The following is a 16,997-nucleotide window of genomic DNA, read 5'->3' on the forward strand; positions in this document are numbered from 1 at the left end:
CAATGGGTGCACTTCTTCACGAGACATTGGATAACCTCCCTGGTCTTTGTGGTTAAATCTGTTTGACAAGCACTGCTCAACTGAAGACCTTACAGTTCATTTTGTGTGGGGTAGTTGTTCAAAAATTATGTTAAAAACACTTATTCTACACCGAGTCCATGCAACATGTGACTTAAGTGTTTTTTCTACTCCTGAACATAGGCTCCTGAACATAGTTATAGACAAGACATTTCAGCTTTTCATTTTTATGAATTTGTAAAAAAAAATGAATAATAATCCACTTTAACATTATGGGGTATTGTGTGTAGGCCAGTGACACATCTCTATTTAATCCATTTTAAATTCAGGCTGTAAAACAAACTAGGAACATTCTAGGGCTGTGAATACTGTATGTATAGGGGAAGGTGACTAGGCAGCAGCATGTAGGTGTGTGTAGTCAGTATAAATGCATGTGCATAGGAGTATTAGTGTGTGTAAAGAATGCAAATATAAGAACACAATACAAAGGTCAACTCAGTCCATGTAGCCATTTTGTTAGCATTTTAGTTATTTAGCAGTCTAATGGCATGGGGATAGAAGCTGTTCAGGAGCCTGTTGGTGTCAGACTTGATGCACCAGTAATGCTTGCTGGGAGGAAGCAGAGAACATATCCGGGCTTTTCTTTCACACCGCCTGATAAAGAGGTCCTGGATGGCACCGAGCTCGGCCCCAGTGATATACTGGGCTGTCCACACCACCCTATGTAGCGCTATGCAATCGAGGGCGGTGCTATTGCCATAGCAAGTAGTGATGCAGCCAGTCAAGATGCTCTCAATGGTACAGCTGAATAACTTTGACTCATGCCAAACCTTTTGATGCATGTGTGTGTGGACCATTTTAAGTTCTTAGTGATTTGGACACCAAGGAACTTGAAGCTCTCGACCCGCTCCACTGAAGCCCCGTCGATTTTCATGCAGCACCGTGTTGAGACTCAACTTCCACCTAGTACAGCCAGGGGAGTATGGGTCTCTTTGGTTCCTCCTTCTGTGGAGGTTTTCCTTAACACTGCTTCTGGCACTTTAGTTGTCTAGGTTACCACAAAGCACAGGCTGCATTTACACAAGTAGCCCAATTCTTAACTTTTTATAAATCAGATCAGCACTGAAAAAGATCGGTCAGAAGATCAATTAGTGGAAAGAAATATCAGAATTGGGCTGCCTGTGTAAACGCAGCTATGCTGAACATGTTGAAAAGGTGTTGCGTATATACAAAAGGTGGATCAATAAATTGGTAACTTATTTTTGATCCAATCTTTAGCATGTGAAACTGTTTTTCACAGTATAATGTGAAAAACCCCCACTGCAAATGATGTAGAGGCATGAATGTTTCAGTTGGTTCCCACCTTTGTGCCAAGTCACATATGTCTCAATTCGCAATTCAGGTCCAAACACATCCTCACTCTCCCTGTAAAAAACAATCATACACTTTCTGCTCAGGAATGAAACTGCTTCAGAATATGCCAAGAGTTTTTAATTCAACAGAACAAATAAGGGCATATATATATATCATAGACACTAAAGATATAACCTCGACATACATAAGTGCCTGTTCATGTTTCAGTGCATTGTGGACCAATGTATTTTGCCAGTTATTGCAACAACATTTCAGAGATCAATGAACAAAATGACTTTTTAAATTCTCATCTAGTTACACCAACAGATTATGTGTCTCCCAACTACTGAGAACCAACCAATAGGAGACGAGGACCTTGACTACAGGGCCAATACATGTTGCCCTTCTTGGGTCCAAGTACCACGCTAGATTCAGCCCCCAAGACTGCAACACACAGGACACATTACCAAAAGGCTCCTCCTAATGATCAGGGGGAAAAAGGTGATTTCCTACTGGCATTTTAAAGTCTACAGTTAAAAGCTATATGAAATGTGTTTTTTTAACCTGATTTATTGGTTAAAGCATTTACCACGAATGGAAGGAACAGTCACATGGTATGCATGTACGGTTGAATCATCCTACTGATATAGACATAGTTACCAAAATTGCTGAAAATAGTTGAATAAGCATATGGGATGAAAGTGACATTTTTTAAAAACATTTTTAATTTGGGGAGACATTCTTTTTAACCACAATCAATACAGATCCAAGACCTTCCTTGTTTGGAAACCACTCCATGAGGAATGACGACTACTCAAAAGAAATAACGGAAATAAATGCAACACTTCCCAAAAAGTGCATGCTAAACATTAATCATGAACAAATTAAAAACAGTCATTCCATTTGTTGTATGAAGTAAAACTTAAATACTACAGCTTGTGCGTAGATGACAAACATTTGAGTGTTTGGTAAGGGTTAATATGCCATTAGAACCCTGAAGAAATCCAGGCAAATTACATGATCTACAGCAAGGAAATGTATGGTACTTTTTTCTACTGTAAAATCGAGTGAGGATGGAAAAGGGATGGAGGGGCTTAGAGGGACTGGGTTTGTGCCGGTGATAAGCTCCCTTACAGTCCATGGGAATGGACTGGTGACATAATTCAAGACTCTGCTGGGGCAGCTTCCTCCTTTGCTAGTGCCTTCTTCCCTTGTTCATACCTGTAGTGTGAAAGGGGATAACAGAAGAGAGGAAAATAAACTTGAGGTTTATGTACATTTATTCAAATACATTTTCCCTTATATGTCAAGAAAAAAACTAAACACAAAGTAAAACAGTCGTTTCTTATGAGCCTGCTGGTTGATTCCTAAAGAACTGACAAAGGACAGAAAAATATATTGTGGCTGTTTATGGAGAAGCCAAATCTATAGGTCAGTTCTTCATTCTATTTCTGCACTCTAAGAGAGGTTCACTTACTGGAAGATCCTGTAGAGCTGGGATATTCCAGCACTACCCACAAATAAATTGACAGCAAAGAGGTTCCAGTTCTTTGGAATGATGACCAAAGAGTATCTGGACCAGGTCAGACCTGAGAAAGTGGGAAAAGTGATTAGTTAATGAGTGAAGTTGTTTATTTGACTGAAGGATTAATTTACACTATACCTGTCACTCACTGAATAATATAGGAACTCCACTATACCTGTGGCTGTCAGTACAGCAGACTGGGAAAAGCTCAGTTTCTCAGCTGGTCGACTCATATCTGCCAGACCAGCCCCGACCAGACCCTATAGAGATGAGGAGAGGCATGGGACTTGAAATTTGTTTCATTAGACAAATGTTTACATTTAGATAATGTAATAGCTCAAGCTTACCCATTTGAACATCGGGGCCCAGAAGAAAATAGTCTTTGGACCTGGAATTAGAGAAGACACAATCCATGAGAAAATTGATTACAGAACAGATGATAAAATAGACAATTCTCAGCAATTTCTCAGTTCAGGGCAGGGAAATCTTAAACACTTAATATGAGTGATGCTTGTGGATGGGTAGGCCTAAACTATTTTCATTGTTCTGCTATCTATCCCATTGGTAACCAAATATGGCTAAATGACCTCTCCGAAGTAACATCTCACACTCCATGAATAAGATGATATTTTTAACACCTGTAAACTAGAGCTAAAAATGGCCTTAAATGATAACAGAAAGTAAAATAAAAAAGAAGCTTTTTTTTTTTTTACATAGTGGTGCAGTCAGTCCACACAGTGGCACAGTGCCCTTCTTCGGGGAGAACCTTGGCATGGACAAAAAGCTTCCACATGCAATATGCTAACACCACCATTGTCTGCTCTGAATCTAATCTACCATCTCCATCAGAAAACACTTGGCTCCGGCTGCACAATGAGGAGGGAAGAGAACTCTGTTTTAACCAATCATTTCGCAGGGAATTGGGCCCCACCCCTCATGTGGTCAAAACTTTCTTCCCCGGTAGCTGTGTTCTGTTCTCCAATAGCAATGATAGAGAGCTGACAACTATAGTCTGAACTTTAGTCTCCATTGAAAGATAAACATTATTGACTATACAGGAAGAGTTCATGCAGTGATAAGTCAACAAGAATCAAATCAGGGCATTAGTCCTCCTAGCCAGCAATCATTGTCTTATACCAATTTAAGTTACAATTCAAGCATTAGGCTAATTATTTTTTCTCCACATATTTTGACCAACAAGAAAAGATGTAAAAACAAGGGTTGGCTGTGTCAGCTTGTGCCCCAATCTAATGCTACATTCACATTAACAGTTTGAAGTGACTCAAGTCCTATTTTTTTGCATATCCAATTCGGTCCTTTTTCCAGCAGTCTGAACAGCTGAAAAGCACACGGAATCGGAAACTTCAACACACATTTCAAACCACCTACGTAGGCGGTTTGAAGTCAGATACAAACCTGATTCCTGTCCATGTGACTTGTCTGAACGGTTAAATCCAATGGTTTCTAGACTTTTGGCATATCGTGTTGCTTGCTAGTTCTGTTGACAGTTTGACAAGAATGTGGTAGGTAAATATCTTGTTAATTGTTCACAAACTAATGAGTGAATGTGCTAGAATGTGCTAGAAACAGAGCTGCCATGTCTATTGTTGCCATTTTGTACCTAGCTAGCTAGTTGACTGCTGTGGCTAGCTAAAACTTTATTGTTTTGAAAGTTGGATTATCTTATCATTTGAGGCTATAAAAAGTGTTTTTACACTATGGTTTTAACAATTTAAAGTAACTGGGAAATGTACATGACAGGCATTGTGGTCACCTTAGCTTGCTATATAACTTCTGAGGGATAGGAAGCACGAGCACCACCACCGATCAGCATACACCACTGTACACACACCCGTCCTTATTATGACAACTAGTGTAGCCATGTCAGCTGTCTGAACACACACACACAAATCTGATTTGGTCACTTGCTGTTTGGACAGTCAGTATTCCAAAATGCATAACACACACACACACACACACTATTTGAGCATTAAGGCCTGCAATGCGACGCCATTCAAAAAATGCCATAATTTGTTTTTTTTGTTGATGGTGGTGGAAAAAGATGTCTCAGGCACCGCTCCAGAATCTCTCATAAGTGTTCAATTGGGTTGAGATCTGGTGACAGGCAGACCGACACGCTTTAAACCCCCTATGCTCCTTTGGCTGCGTTTACACAGGCAGCCCATTTCTGGAATGTGTTCCACTAATTGCTCTTTTGACCAATTACATCAGATCCTTTTCAGAGCAGATTTGATGGGTCAAAATACCAATTAGTGAAAAACATCCGAATTGGGCTGGCTGCCTGTCTAAACGGAGCCAAGGTAATGGCCATCAGGGCATTATTATACATGACACTAAGCATGATGGGATGTTAATGGCTTAATTAACTCAGGAACCACACCTGTGTGGAAGCACCTGCTTTCAATATACTCTGTAGCCCTTATTTATCCAACTGTTTACTTTATTTTGGCAATTACCTGTAGGCCTACATAGGCTGCTATGCAACAGGTTTGACCAGTGTTACAGGTTTGGCCAATCACATATTTTTATTCTGCCAAAGGCACATACATGTAACTGCCAAAATAAAGGAAACAAACTAAGTATCTTAATAGGGGCCCCGAGCCGCTTCAATGCACCTTGGCATAGATTGTGTCTGGAACAAGAAATTCCATAATTTGGTATTTTGTTGTGTCTGGAACAAGAAATTCCATAATTTGGTATTTTGTTGATGGTGGTGCTGTCTCAGGCACCGCTCCAGAATCTCCCATAAGTGTTCAATTGGATTGAGATCTGGTGACTGACACACACACTTCAAACCCCCTATGCTCCTTTGAGACTCTTCTTTCAAAGTCACTGAGATCTGTTCTTGCCATGGTAGCAACTGGGCATTTTTCCACATGACCCTAAGCATGATGGAATATTTTATTTGCTTAAATATCTCAGGAACCACACCTGCTTACTTTGGATCCCTAAATTACCAAGATGTCCTTTATTTGGTCAGTTATCTGAAGTACACTGCATTATGTAGTGCAAATAGTGATTGTTGGCATCATTAACAAAACACCCCGAAGGACAAATGTATGGGACTTTGACAAATAACACATCCTATCACCTGTGCAGAATTGAGTCTGTCCTCTCACAAGATATATGCAGGTTATAGAAAGGAAAACAGATTTTGTAAGGACAAAGGTTAGTTCACAGCCGTAGCTAAATTTAGTGGTTTAGGAGTGTTCAAAGACTGCAAATGCTTACAAGCAGTTCGCTCTCCGCATTGATATTCTAAAAACATACAACTACTTATTCTGTAAGGAACCATGCAAATGCTGAAAATCTAATTGCTATACTTAACTTCCGTTCGCTTTGGTGCTGCATTCCAGACAATCCTATCACTCACACAAAGCTCCACGCGACCCCCTGCAACCAATGAGGTCTATGCCTGCAACCACGCTCATGTAGCCAGCTACTGTGTACCATTGACTGCACAGTACTCAATGGGATAACTAATCTGCAAAAATGTTGTGGCATCTCTTTACAGATTGAGGCGCCGCCATGACACATTTGTTTGGGTTAAAAACACAGAGCAGCGAGATTAGATAAAATATTGCTTGCACACATCAAAATATGTAGGAAGGGATTTTGACATCATTCATGAACTAAACCAAAGCCACTTCAGCAACAACAGCGGTCATCAATGTGTACCGTCCTCAATTTGGTCTAGACGCACGCCAGTTGCTGATAATCTATGGCTAACGCTGGCTGTCACAGTCGAATAGCATTTACATTACCTGCAGGGTGATTGTAGAGAGGTCTCAGTTTTGCTGGCAACATTAGCCCGATCTTATCCAGCAGTTTGTGATAGGAAACTCTCATCGCAGCCATGTTTGCAAAAGGCGAATGTTGCTGTCTAACGTTAGCTACACCTGACCTAGCAAGCTAGCTAGCTTGCTAAATTACGTAGCTACGAAAGTAAATTAGTTCGACTTTGACACTTGAGTATTGGTATTGCCCTATATCTAATATTTGCAGCAATGTAGTCATAAAACTATTCGGGAAAAACGTCAAAGGCGTTGTAATACTTTCGACCTTCTAATGCAAACCTATTGGCATGTAGCTAGCAGTGCTCATTCCCGGTGGCCTTGATTTGAGAGCTTTTACAAGGTGGTGACTTTTCTTCACAGCGCAACCTATCTAGCACAGTACCACAACAAGACGCTCCTAATTCCTATTGGTGTGTTTGGGCCAATCCTCCGAACGTGATTGGTGTACTAGAGTCCAGTGCAATCCATTTAGCGACAGCAGATAGAGACGGGCGGCACGTTCGACCAGACTCTACCATTTGTTCATCTGGCTACACAATCCTGTATTAATATGATGCCACTTTACTACAGTATCGCGCAATTATAACTATATGATATATAATAGCCTCAACTGGATTTTCAACTAATTGTTAGAGAGACTGGAGTTTCTAAACCCAGAGGCGCAACATCGCGAGACTTCCGGGAACGCTTGTGAAACAGACCAGAAAGACCAGGTCGGGGTTTGGGGTTTGAGAAGTGAAAAATATTCCATATTCCATTTTCTCGAAATCAAAGGGCAAAACCTAGATTCGAGCCGGTGTCTTCAGTAGTTAAACATGGTATTACTCCAACCTCGTGATAGTGACAAACTGATACGTTTTAATGTGTCAGAAACAATTTTATATCGAATGAGTGCCTTTGAATTGACGTCCGGTACATGAGCAGTTCGGCGAGAGACGACTGTTATACCATATGTTGTTTATAACTTTTTAATAAAAAAAATAAATAATAACAAATCAACACATAAAGCACATGAGGGAACACAAGCATACATAGATTACAAACAATAGACAATCGAGCTAGGGGGTACAATATCACATTACAATTACACAAGGACCTTAAGGGACATGCATATACTTACAATTCTAACAGCTTTTTTGTTAGTGGAGCATTTAACCGTCTTAAAATACAGTTCAATTTATTTTTGTAGGGTACGAAAATGTGGTTTTCTGTTTGTAAATTTAAATTTGTGTATATGAAATTTGGCCAAAAGAAGAATTAAATGAATTAACATAAAAATGATTCCGCTTATTTCTATTGTATGTAAAGAATCCAAACAGTACATCTCTCCACAATAGTGTATCTTCATAAATGTGTTCAATTATAAACCTGCTGATGTCTTGCCAGTTTTCTTACATGCATACAATGCCAAAAAAGATGCAAAACTGTTTCTGGGTGGTCATTACAAAAGGAGCAATTTGAGTCGATGTTTTCCTTAAACTTCTTCATATAGTGGTTGGCAGGATAATATTTATGATTAATTTTAAAGGAAACTTCCTTAATATGTTGTTTATAACTAAACCTTGTTCTATATGTGGTAAATACGTACTTTTGCTCATGTGCTTAGCTCGGCAACGTCGCCATGACATCACCTACAAGTGTGAACGGCGATTTCAATTGGAGAGCAGTTTCTGTCAATCATACTGTACTGACTTTGTCTCCTCCTTGCGGGCTGCGTCATACTGCTGCAATGTTGACGGTCTCGATTAATATTATCGAGCATAGAAATAGAACGCATAGAACGCCCCGCACACCATCGTTGTTTCAACCAGGGAGTTCGAGACAACAAGAGAGAGAAGTAAGAGCCACCCAAATAACATCAGAGGAATAAAGCGACCGAAGACAGGCTGCGATAAACATAGCTGTATATAGCTTAGCACGCATGCTAACGTTGGCTTCTAGTTAGCTAGCTACGTCGCAACGGCCACGCAGAGAACAACATCAGAAGGCGATAGTTAGAAGACAGTGTTTACAACTGTATTTCAATGGTATTTTTACATAAAAGCAGGTTCGAGCATTATGTCCTGCTCTGGTAACCTGGTTTGGGATGTTAACAAGCGTTCCATTGGATATAATGACCCGAATGCTGTCAGGATCAACTACTTAGGTAAGAGCTCCTGCCTGTGTCCAAAATCATTTGCAATAGCACACACAGCTACAGTGAACGTCGACCAGTTAGTTAGCTATGTTTTCGATTAGATTACTAACATGTGAAATACAAGCTGACAACAATGCAGCGAACTTGTTTCCCCACTTCAGACACCAATGGCTTTGATTGGTTTAATTGCAATGATCGCTTGCCTTTCCGCGTGGGCAGCTTGCTATTTTGTAACAATACCCCTCTTGCCACAGCAAGCTAGCACTGCCTTTTTAGGTAGCTATAGCTAACTAGCACAATTGCTGATTTGTGCCAGTTCCCTTTGGTGAAAGTGGAGGTTATTAAAATAACTGTTACATTTCATTTGTGAATTTAAATATCCGAATTTGATGTTTTGATTGACCAATTCTTTCCTCACATAGGTTACAAGTTGTAGCTGGAGGAAATGTCTATATGCACCTGCTGTCTAGTCTACCCTTTGTCCTTACAAAATCAAGAATAATGGCTGGTTATTTTAAGACGACGTTTCTGCAGAATATAGAGAACGAGTTTCAGGTTTCAGGCCTAGTCATCCGGAGTTTTGATTATTGCAATTTGCCCACATGCTAATGAAATTAGTAGAGCTGCCAAATCTCACGCAATAGCCTAGAGACACGCATTTGAGCCTTTTATCACGCTCACTCGACACATCTTATCTCACACATCGAAAAGTAGTGGTTTTATTTTTCTAATTAATCCAGTATATTCAATGCGTTAACTGTGCTGCAAATTCTTTAGAAATCGGAGCATCGACACTTCCAATTGAATAACATCACGAGCGGAACCTTTATTATTATTATTATTATTGGCCTGTCTTGCAACATCATTGTGAACCGCGGCACATTAAAGCATATGATTGGTCTAGTTATGTAATGAATCAAGGTGATTGGATGCGCGTTTTAAAGAAAAAGCCCCTCAAGATTAGAAGAGTTGAATGGAGAGATTTTGTCAACATTATTTTGTTGTTACTCCCTATTGCAGAATGCAGCCTTTTGACAGCATGTACGGAAGTCGATTTTTATTTTTTATTTTTTTATTTCACCTTTATTTAACCAGGTAGGCAAGTTGAGAACAAGTTCTCATTTACAATTGCGACCTGGCCAAGATAAAGTAAAGCAGTTCGACAGATACAACGACACAGAGTTACACATGGAGTAAAACAAACATACAGTCAATAATACAGTATAAACAAGTCTATATACGATGTGAGCAAATGAGGTGAGATAAGGGAGGTAAAGGCAAAAAAAGGCCATGGTGGCAAAGTAAATACAATATAGCAAGTAAAACACTGGAATGGTAGATTTGGTGATTGGCATTTAGGCTGTGACAACGAAAAGGCAGCAGACAAACCTACAGTATGTTTTAGCGGGGGAAGTTTGTTTGGGTCATTGGTATTAATACGTGTCACATATCAGTTTGCAAACAATGTAGTAAGAAAATAAATAATAATGGAGTTAATAAAGCCTTATACAAACATGGTCTCTTTTTTTTTTCTTGAGTAAGGCCGTTCCAAAATGCAGGTGTTCAGCCTAGCTCAGTATTCTGTCACTCATTTTTTAATGTAACCTTTATTTATTTAACTAGGCAAGTCGGTTAAGAACAAATTCTTATTTACACTGACGGCCTAACCCGGACAACGCTGGGCCAATTGTGCGCCGCCCTATGGGACTCCCGATCACGGGAGTGATGCAGTGACTTAGGAGCCACTCATGGGGACACTGTCACCGCAAAATCTAGGGGAGAGCTTGGAAATTCAAGCCCCTTGGGTGCTGCCATAGATTTACAATGGAAGTGCCTATCCAAGAAGGCTCAAGGTCATTGGCCACAGATAAGTTGACACCAAATCATGTTATCTTCCATTGCTTTGATTGGACTGATCATGTCAACATCATACTCAAAATCTTTTGGACATAAACATTACACAACAAATTCAGCAATGAGCTGTTTTGGAAGGAGTCATTGGCTATATCTAATAATCACTCGCCTGATATTCAGTGGAGTGGGGATGTGGTCCAAGTCTGGGTTTAAGGGTCTATTTTCTAAGCTTAAAAGGATACACATTCAACATGGGTGCACCTCAGCCACGCTCAAGGTCCTAAACGATATCATAACCGCCATCGATAAGAAACATTACTGTGCAGCCGTATTCATTGATCTGGCCAAGGCTTTCGTCAATCACCACATCCTCATCGGCAGACTTGACAGCCTTGGTTTCTCTAATGATTGCCTCGCCTGGTTTACCAACCACTTCTCTGATAGAGTTCAGTGTGTCAAATCGGAGGGTCTGCTGTCCGGACCTCTGGCAGTCTCTATGGGGGTGCCACAGGGTTCAATTATTGGGCCGACTCTTCTCTGTATACATCAATGATGTCGTTCTTGCTGCTGGTGAGTCTCTGATCCACCTTTACGCAAACGATACCATTCTGTATACTTCTGGTCCTTCTTTGGACATTGTGTTAACAACCCTCCAGTCAAGCTTCAATGCCATACAACTCTCCTTCCGTGGCCTCCAATTGCTCTTAAATACAAGTAAAACTAAATGCATGCTCTTCAACCGATCGCTGCCTGCACCTGCCCTCCTGTCTAACATCACTACTCTGGACGGCTCTGACTTAGAATACGTGGACAACTACAAATACCTAGGTGTCTGGTTAGACTGTAAACTCTCCTTCCAGACCCACATCAAATATCTCCAATCCAAAGTTAAATCTAGAATTGGCTTCCTATTTTGCAACAAAGCATCCTTCACTCATGCTGCCAAACATACCCTTGTAAAACTAACCATCCTATCAATCCTCGACTTTGGCGATGTCATTTACAAAATAGCCTCCAATACCCTACTCAACAAATTGGATGCAGTCTATCACAGTGCAATCCGTTTTGTCACCAAAGCCCCATATACTACCCACCATTGCGACCTGTACGCTCTCGTTGGCTGGCCCTCGCTTCATACTCGTCACCAAACCCGCTGGCTCCATGTCATCTACAAGACCCTGCTAGGTAAAGTCCCCCCTTATCTCAGCCCGCTGGTCACCATAGCATCTCCCACCTGTAGCACACGCCCCAGCAGGTATATCTCTCTGGTCACCCCCAAAACCAATTATTTCTTTGGCCGCCTCTCCTTCCAGTTCTCTGCTGCCAATGACTGGAACGAACTACAAAAATCTCTGAAACTGGAAACACTTATCTCCCTCACTAGCTTTAAGCACCAACTGTCAGAGCAGCTCACAGATTACTGCACCTGTAAATAGACCACCTATAATTTAGCCCAAACAACTACCTCTTTCCCTACTGTATTTATTTTACTTATTTATTTTGCTCCTTTGCACCCCATTATTTTTATTTCTACTTTGCACATTCTTCCACTGCAAATCTACCATTCCAGTGTTTTACTTGCTATATTGTATTTACTTTGCCACCATGGCCTTTTTTTGCCTTTACCTCTCTTATCTCACCTCATTTGCTCACATCATATAGAGACTTGTTTATACTGTATTATTGACTGTATGTTTGTTTTACTCCATGTGTAACTGTGTCGCTGTATCTGTCGAACTGCTTTACTTTATCTTGGCCAGGTCGCAATTGTAAATGAGAACTTGTTCTCAACTTGCCTACCTGGTTAAATAAAGGTGAAATAAAAAAATAAAAAACAATAGCCATACTGTCAATCCAGCATGACTTCTGTTGCGTTCAAAACAACTAGGAAATCTCAGACTTCAGTGCGTTCAAGACAACTGGGAACTCGGGGGGAAAAGAATAAAAAAAAGCTCTGACTGAGAAAATACGTTTTGAATGGTAATCACACTCGGAATTCGAAGTCAGGAACTCGGACCTCTTTCTAGAGCTCTGACCTGAAGATCACTGGCTTCATGATTCAACGCTGTTTTTTTTCTTCCGAATTCCCAGTTGTCTTGAAAGTACCATAAATCCAGAGAATGCCAGACTTTGATGACAAAATTTGCCCACGAAGGACCGCCTTCTCTACCTTCCTGCACAACAAGCTGAGTCCAAAAATGTCTTGCATAAATGAGGTAATATGCCAGGGAGATCTGTACACTGTAGCTAAGAAAGTAATACTAAGTGTATTAGAGGTCGACCGGTTATTATTTTTCAGCGTTATGATTTTTCAGAGTTTAAATGATGCAAAAACAAAGTGTTGGAGAAGAAAGTGAAAGTGCCATGTAAGAAAGCTGACGTTTAAGTTCCTTGTTCAGAACATGAGAACATATGAAAGTTGGTGGTTCCTTTTAACATGAGTCTTCAATATTCCCAGGTAAGAAGTTTTAGGTTGTAGTTATTACAGGAATTATAGGACTATTTCCCTCTATACCATTTGTATTTCATATACCTTTGACTATTGGATGTTCTTATAGGCACTTTAGTATTGCCAGTGTAACAGTATTGCTTCCGTCCCTCTCCTCGCCCCTACCTGGGCTCGAACCAGGAACACATCGACAACAGCCACCCTCGAAGCAGCGTTACCCATGCAGAGCAAGGGAAACAACCACAGGCTCAGAGCGAGTGACGTTTGAAACGCTATTAGCGCACGCTAACTAGCTAGCCATTTAATTTCGGTTACACCAGCGTCATCTCGGGAGTTGATAGGCTTGAAGTCATAAACAGCGCACGAATGCTTGACGCCCAACGAAGAGCTGCTGGCAAAACGCACGAAAGTGCTGTTTGAATGAATGTTTACACGCCTGCTTCTGCCTACCACCGCTCAGTCAGATACTTAGATACTTGTATGCTCAGTCAGATTATATGCAACGCAGGACACGCTAGAGTAATACAGTAATATCATCAACCATGTGGAGTTAACTAGCGATTGATTGTTTTTATAAGATAAGTTTAATGCTAGCGAGCAACTTACCGTGGCTTACTGCATTCGTGTAACAGGCAGTCTCCTTGTGGAGTGCACAAGGACTAGTTAACTGTAAGGTTGCAAGATTGCATCCCCCGAGCTGACAAGGTGAAAATCTGTCAATCTGCCCCTGAAGGAGGCAGTTAACCCACCATTCCTAGACCGTCATTGAAAATAAGAATGTGTTCTTAACTGACTTGCCTAGTTAAATAAAGATTGAATAAAGGTGTAAAAATAAATAAATCGGTGCCCAAAAATTCAGATTGTTATGAAAACTTTAAATCGGCCCTAATTAATCGGCCATTCCGATTAATTGGTCGACCTCTAAAGTGTATGTTCTGTAGTAAGCTGTTAGTAGCCCATGTGCCTCACCCTCATAATTTAGCCTACTGTTCTGTCTTGGTGGTGCACATGTAGCCTATAGCCTGTTTTAAAGAAATGTCATAATTGAATACTGTAAGAACTTTCATTGTCTGATTTTTATATGACCCTTTTATTTATCCTACGGTTTTGATTTGTTGTATAGAGGTCGTTCTTACAGTATTGTCCATGTTCTGAATTCTGTCGCTGTACATTTTTATTTCTTTTATATTATATTTTAATATTTTATTTATATTTACGCCGTCCATCCGAGCTTGCTCATGAATGTCTTAATCTAAATTATGGATTGCCTTTTATGAGCTCGTCGTCCCCTTATACCATATTTGTACATTTCAATTGTCAGTAGAAACCACATTTGTTTAAGCAAGTCAGCTATATCAGCTATTTTTTTATAGGCAGTAAATGAGGCTAAGTGAACTGTTTAGCTGGCAGACAAGGCTCTGCTGATGGCCAGGTGTACCAGTGGTAATGTGTTGGGACTGCGGTCGGGACTCTACAGTTGGGACATCTTTATGTAGGCCCTAACAGTTTGTGGGCACTGTTTTTCACTGTTATAGTAGTAGCTTTGCTGGCATGCATCAACATATATATATTTTTTAGTTTAGTGTGTAATTTCTCTCTCATGCGGTCATGGCTGAAGACGGCACAAATTCCTACTATTTGTGTCCAGGTTAAACGTGGGGAGTCCCTCATTATAAACAAACATTCTGTTAAATTCTTGGTTATTGCAACATTTGCAAATCTATTAGAAGCGATTAATAGACGAAACAACCATGTAATTTAACCAATTGACTGGCCAGAGATCAGGGCATTCATCAGCAAAGACGCCGTGCAAGCTGATAGTATTTTGGACAACCAAATTGAAGTCAAAATGATTAATGAAGTGTGTCAGCTGTATGGTGATTTGCGATTCATAACTAACTTCCATTTTACCGGTACAACCAGTAGTAATAGGCCAACCAATAACACCACGACGGAATGCGTTTGAAGTGATGATGCGCCGCCGCAAACAGCTAGCATATTCAGTAAAGTACATCGCCAGTGGCACGCACACAGATCAGCAGGTGGGGGCTTTTTGTGGCAGCCAGACGAGACAATCGAAGGAAGATGCGGTGAGCAAAGTTACTGGGCTCGAATTTAGTCAAGCTTGATCTATGTAGATTGATTGCTTTTACCTTTTTAAGGGTAGCCTAGTGGTTAGAGCGTTGGACTAGTAACCGGAAGGTTGCAAGTTCAAACCCCCGAGCTGACAAGGTACAAATCTGTTGTTCTGCCCCTGAACAGGCAGTTAACCCACTGTTCCTAGGCCGTCATTGAAAATAACTGACTTGCCTAGTTAAATAAAGGTAAAATAAAAAATTGTGCATGTTATAAACAACATTTTGTTTTTGATGATGATGAAAGGTTATACTCTATATGACTGGATGTATGTACAGTATATCACAAAAGTGAGTATACCCCTCACATTTTTGTAAATGAGTATGTCTTTTCATGTGACAACACTGAAGAAATGACACTTTGCTACAATGTAAAGTAGTGAGTGTACAGCTTGTATAACAGTGTAAATTTGCTGTTCCCTTAAAATAACACAACACACAGCCATTGTCTAAACCGCTGGCAACAAAAGTGAGTACACCCCCAGGGGAAAATGGCCAAATTGGGCCCAAACTGTCAATATTTTGTGTGGCCACCATCATTTTCCAATACTGCCTTAACCCTCTTGGGCATGGAGTTCACCAGAGCTTCACAGGTTGCCACTTGAGTCCTCTTCCACTCCTCCATCACAGAGCTGGTGGATGTTAGAAACCTTGCACTCCTCTACCTTCCATTTGAGGATGCCCCAGAGATGCTCAATAGGGTTTAGGTCTGGAGACATGCTTGGCCTGTCCATCACCTTTATCCTTAGCTTCTTTAGCAAGGCAGTGGTTGTCTTGGAGGTGTGTTTGGGATCGTTATCATGTTGGAATACTGCCCTTTGGCCCAGTCTCCGAAGGGAGGGGATCATGCTCTGCTTCAGTATGTCACAGTACACGTTGACATTCATGGTTCCCTCAATGAACTGTAGCTTCCCAGTGCTGGCAGCACTCATGCAGCCCCAGACCATGACACTCCCACCACCATGCTTGATTTTAGGCAAGACACACTTGTCTTTCTACTCCTCACCTGGTTGCCGCCACGCACGCTTGACACAATCTGAACCAAATATGTTTATCTTGGTCTCATCAGACCACAGGACATGGTTCCAGTAATCCATGTCCTTAGTCTGCTTGTCTTCAGCAAACTATTTGCGGGTTTTCTTGGTCATCATCTTTAGAAGAGGCTTCCTTCTGGGACGACAGCAATGCAGACGAATTTGATGCAGTGTACCGCGTATGGTCTGAGCACTGACAGGCTGACCCCCCACCCCTTCAACCTCTGCAGCAATGCTGGCAGCACTCATTCGTCTATTTCCCAAAGACAACCTCTGGCTATAACGCTGAGCACGTGCACTCAACTTCTTTGGTCGACCATGGCGAGGCCTGTTCTGAGTGGAACCTGTCCTGGAGTGGCCTAGCCAGTCTCCAGATCTCAAACCCATAGAAAATCTTTGGAGGGAGTTGAAAGTCCATGTTGCCCAGCAACAGCCCCAAAACATCACTGCTCTAGAGGAGATCTGCATGGAGGAATGGACCAAAATACCAGCAACAGTGTGTGAAAACCTTGAAGACTTACAGAAAACATTTGACCTCTGTCATTGCTAACAAAGTGTATATAACAAAGTATTGAGAAACTTTTGTTATTGACCAAATACTTATTTTACACCATAATTGGCAAATACATTCTTAAAAAATCCTACAATGTGATTTTCTGGATTTTTTTTCTCAT

General features: G+C 40.9%; 2 protein-coding genes across 2 annotated transcripts in view; one reads left to right on the plus strand and one right to left on the minus strand.

Moving 5' to 3' along the window:
• Window positions 1-1,494: 1,494 nt before the first annotated feature.
• On the minus strand, window positions 1,495-7,096 carry LOC124044220 (mitochondrial pyruvate carrier 2-like). The gene is made up of 5 exons (XM_046363787.1): window positions 6,682-7,096; window positions 3,244-3,284; window positions 3,072-3,156; window positions 2,849-2,960; window positions 1,495-2,592 (listed from the first exon to the last, which is right to left on the minus strand). Exons 1-5 carry the CDS (start codon window positions 6,773-6,775, stop codon window positions 2,535-2,537), a joined length of 390 nt encoding a protein of 129 aa, XP_046219743.1. The 5' UTR covers window positions 6,776-7,096; the 3' UTR covers window positions 1,495-2,534.
• A 1,350-nt stretch (window positions 7,097-8,446) lies between these two features.
• The window catches only part of LOC124044466 (DDB1- and CUL4-associated factor 6-like), a 71,287-nt gene continuing 62,736 nt past the window's right edge, over window positions 8,447-16,997 (plus strand). Inside the window, exon 1 of the mRNA XM_046364099.1 lies at window positions 8,447-8,860. Within this exon, the coding sequence (XP_046220055.1) occupies window positions 8,773-8,860 (88 nt within the window). The 5' untranslated portion in view covers window positions 8,447-8,772. The remainder of the gene's footprint in view (window positions 8,861-16,997) is intronic.

The sequence above is a fragment of the Oncorhynchus gorbuscha genome, linkage group LG09 (genome assembly GCF_021184085.1).
Source record: "Oncorhynchus gorbuscha isolate QuinsamMale2020 ecotype Even-year linkage group LG09, OgorEven_v1.0, whole genome shotgun sequence".
Taxonomy (NCBI): Eukaryota; Metazoa; Chordata; class Actinopteri; order Salmoniformes; family Salmonidae; genus Oncorhynchus; species Oncorhynchus gorbuscha.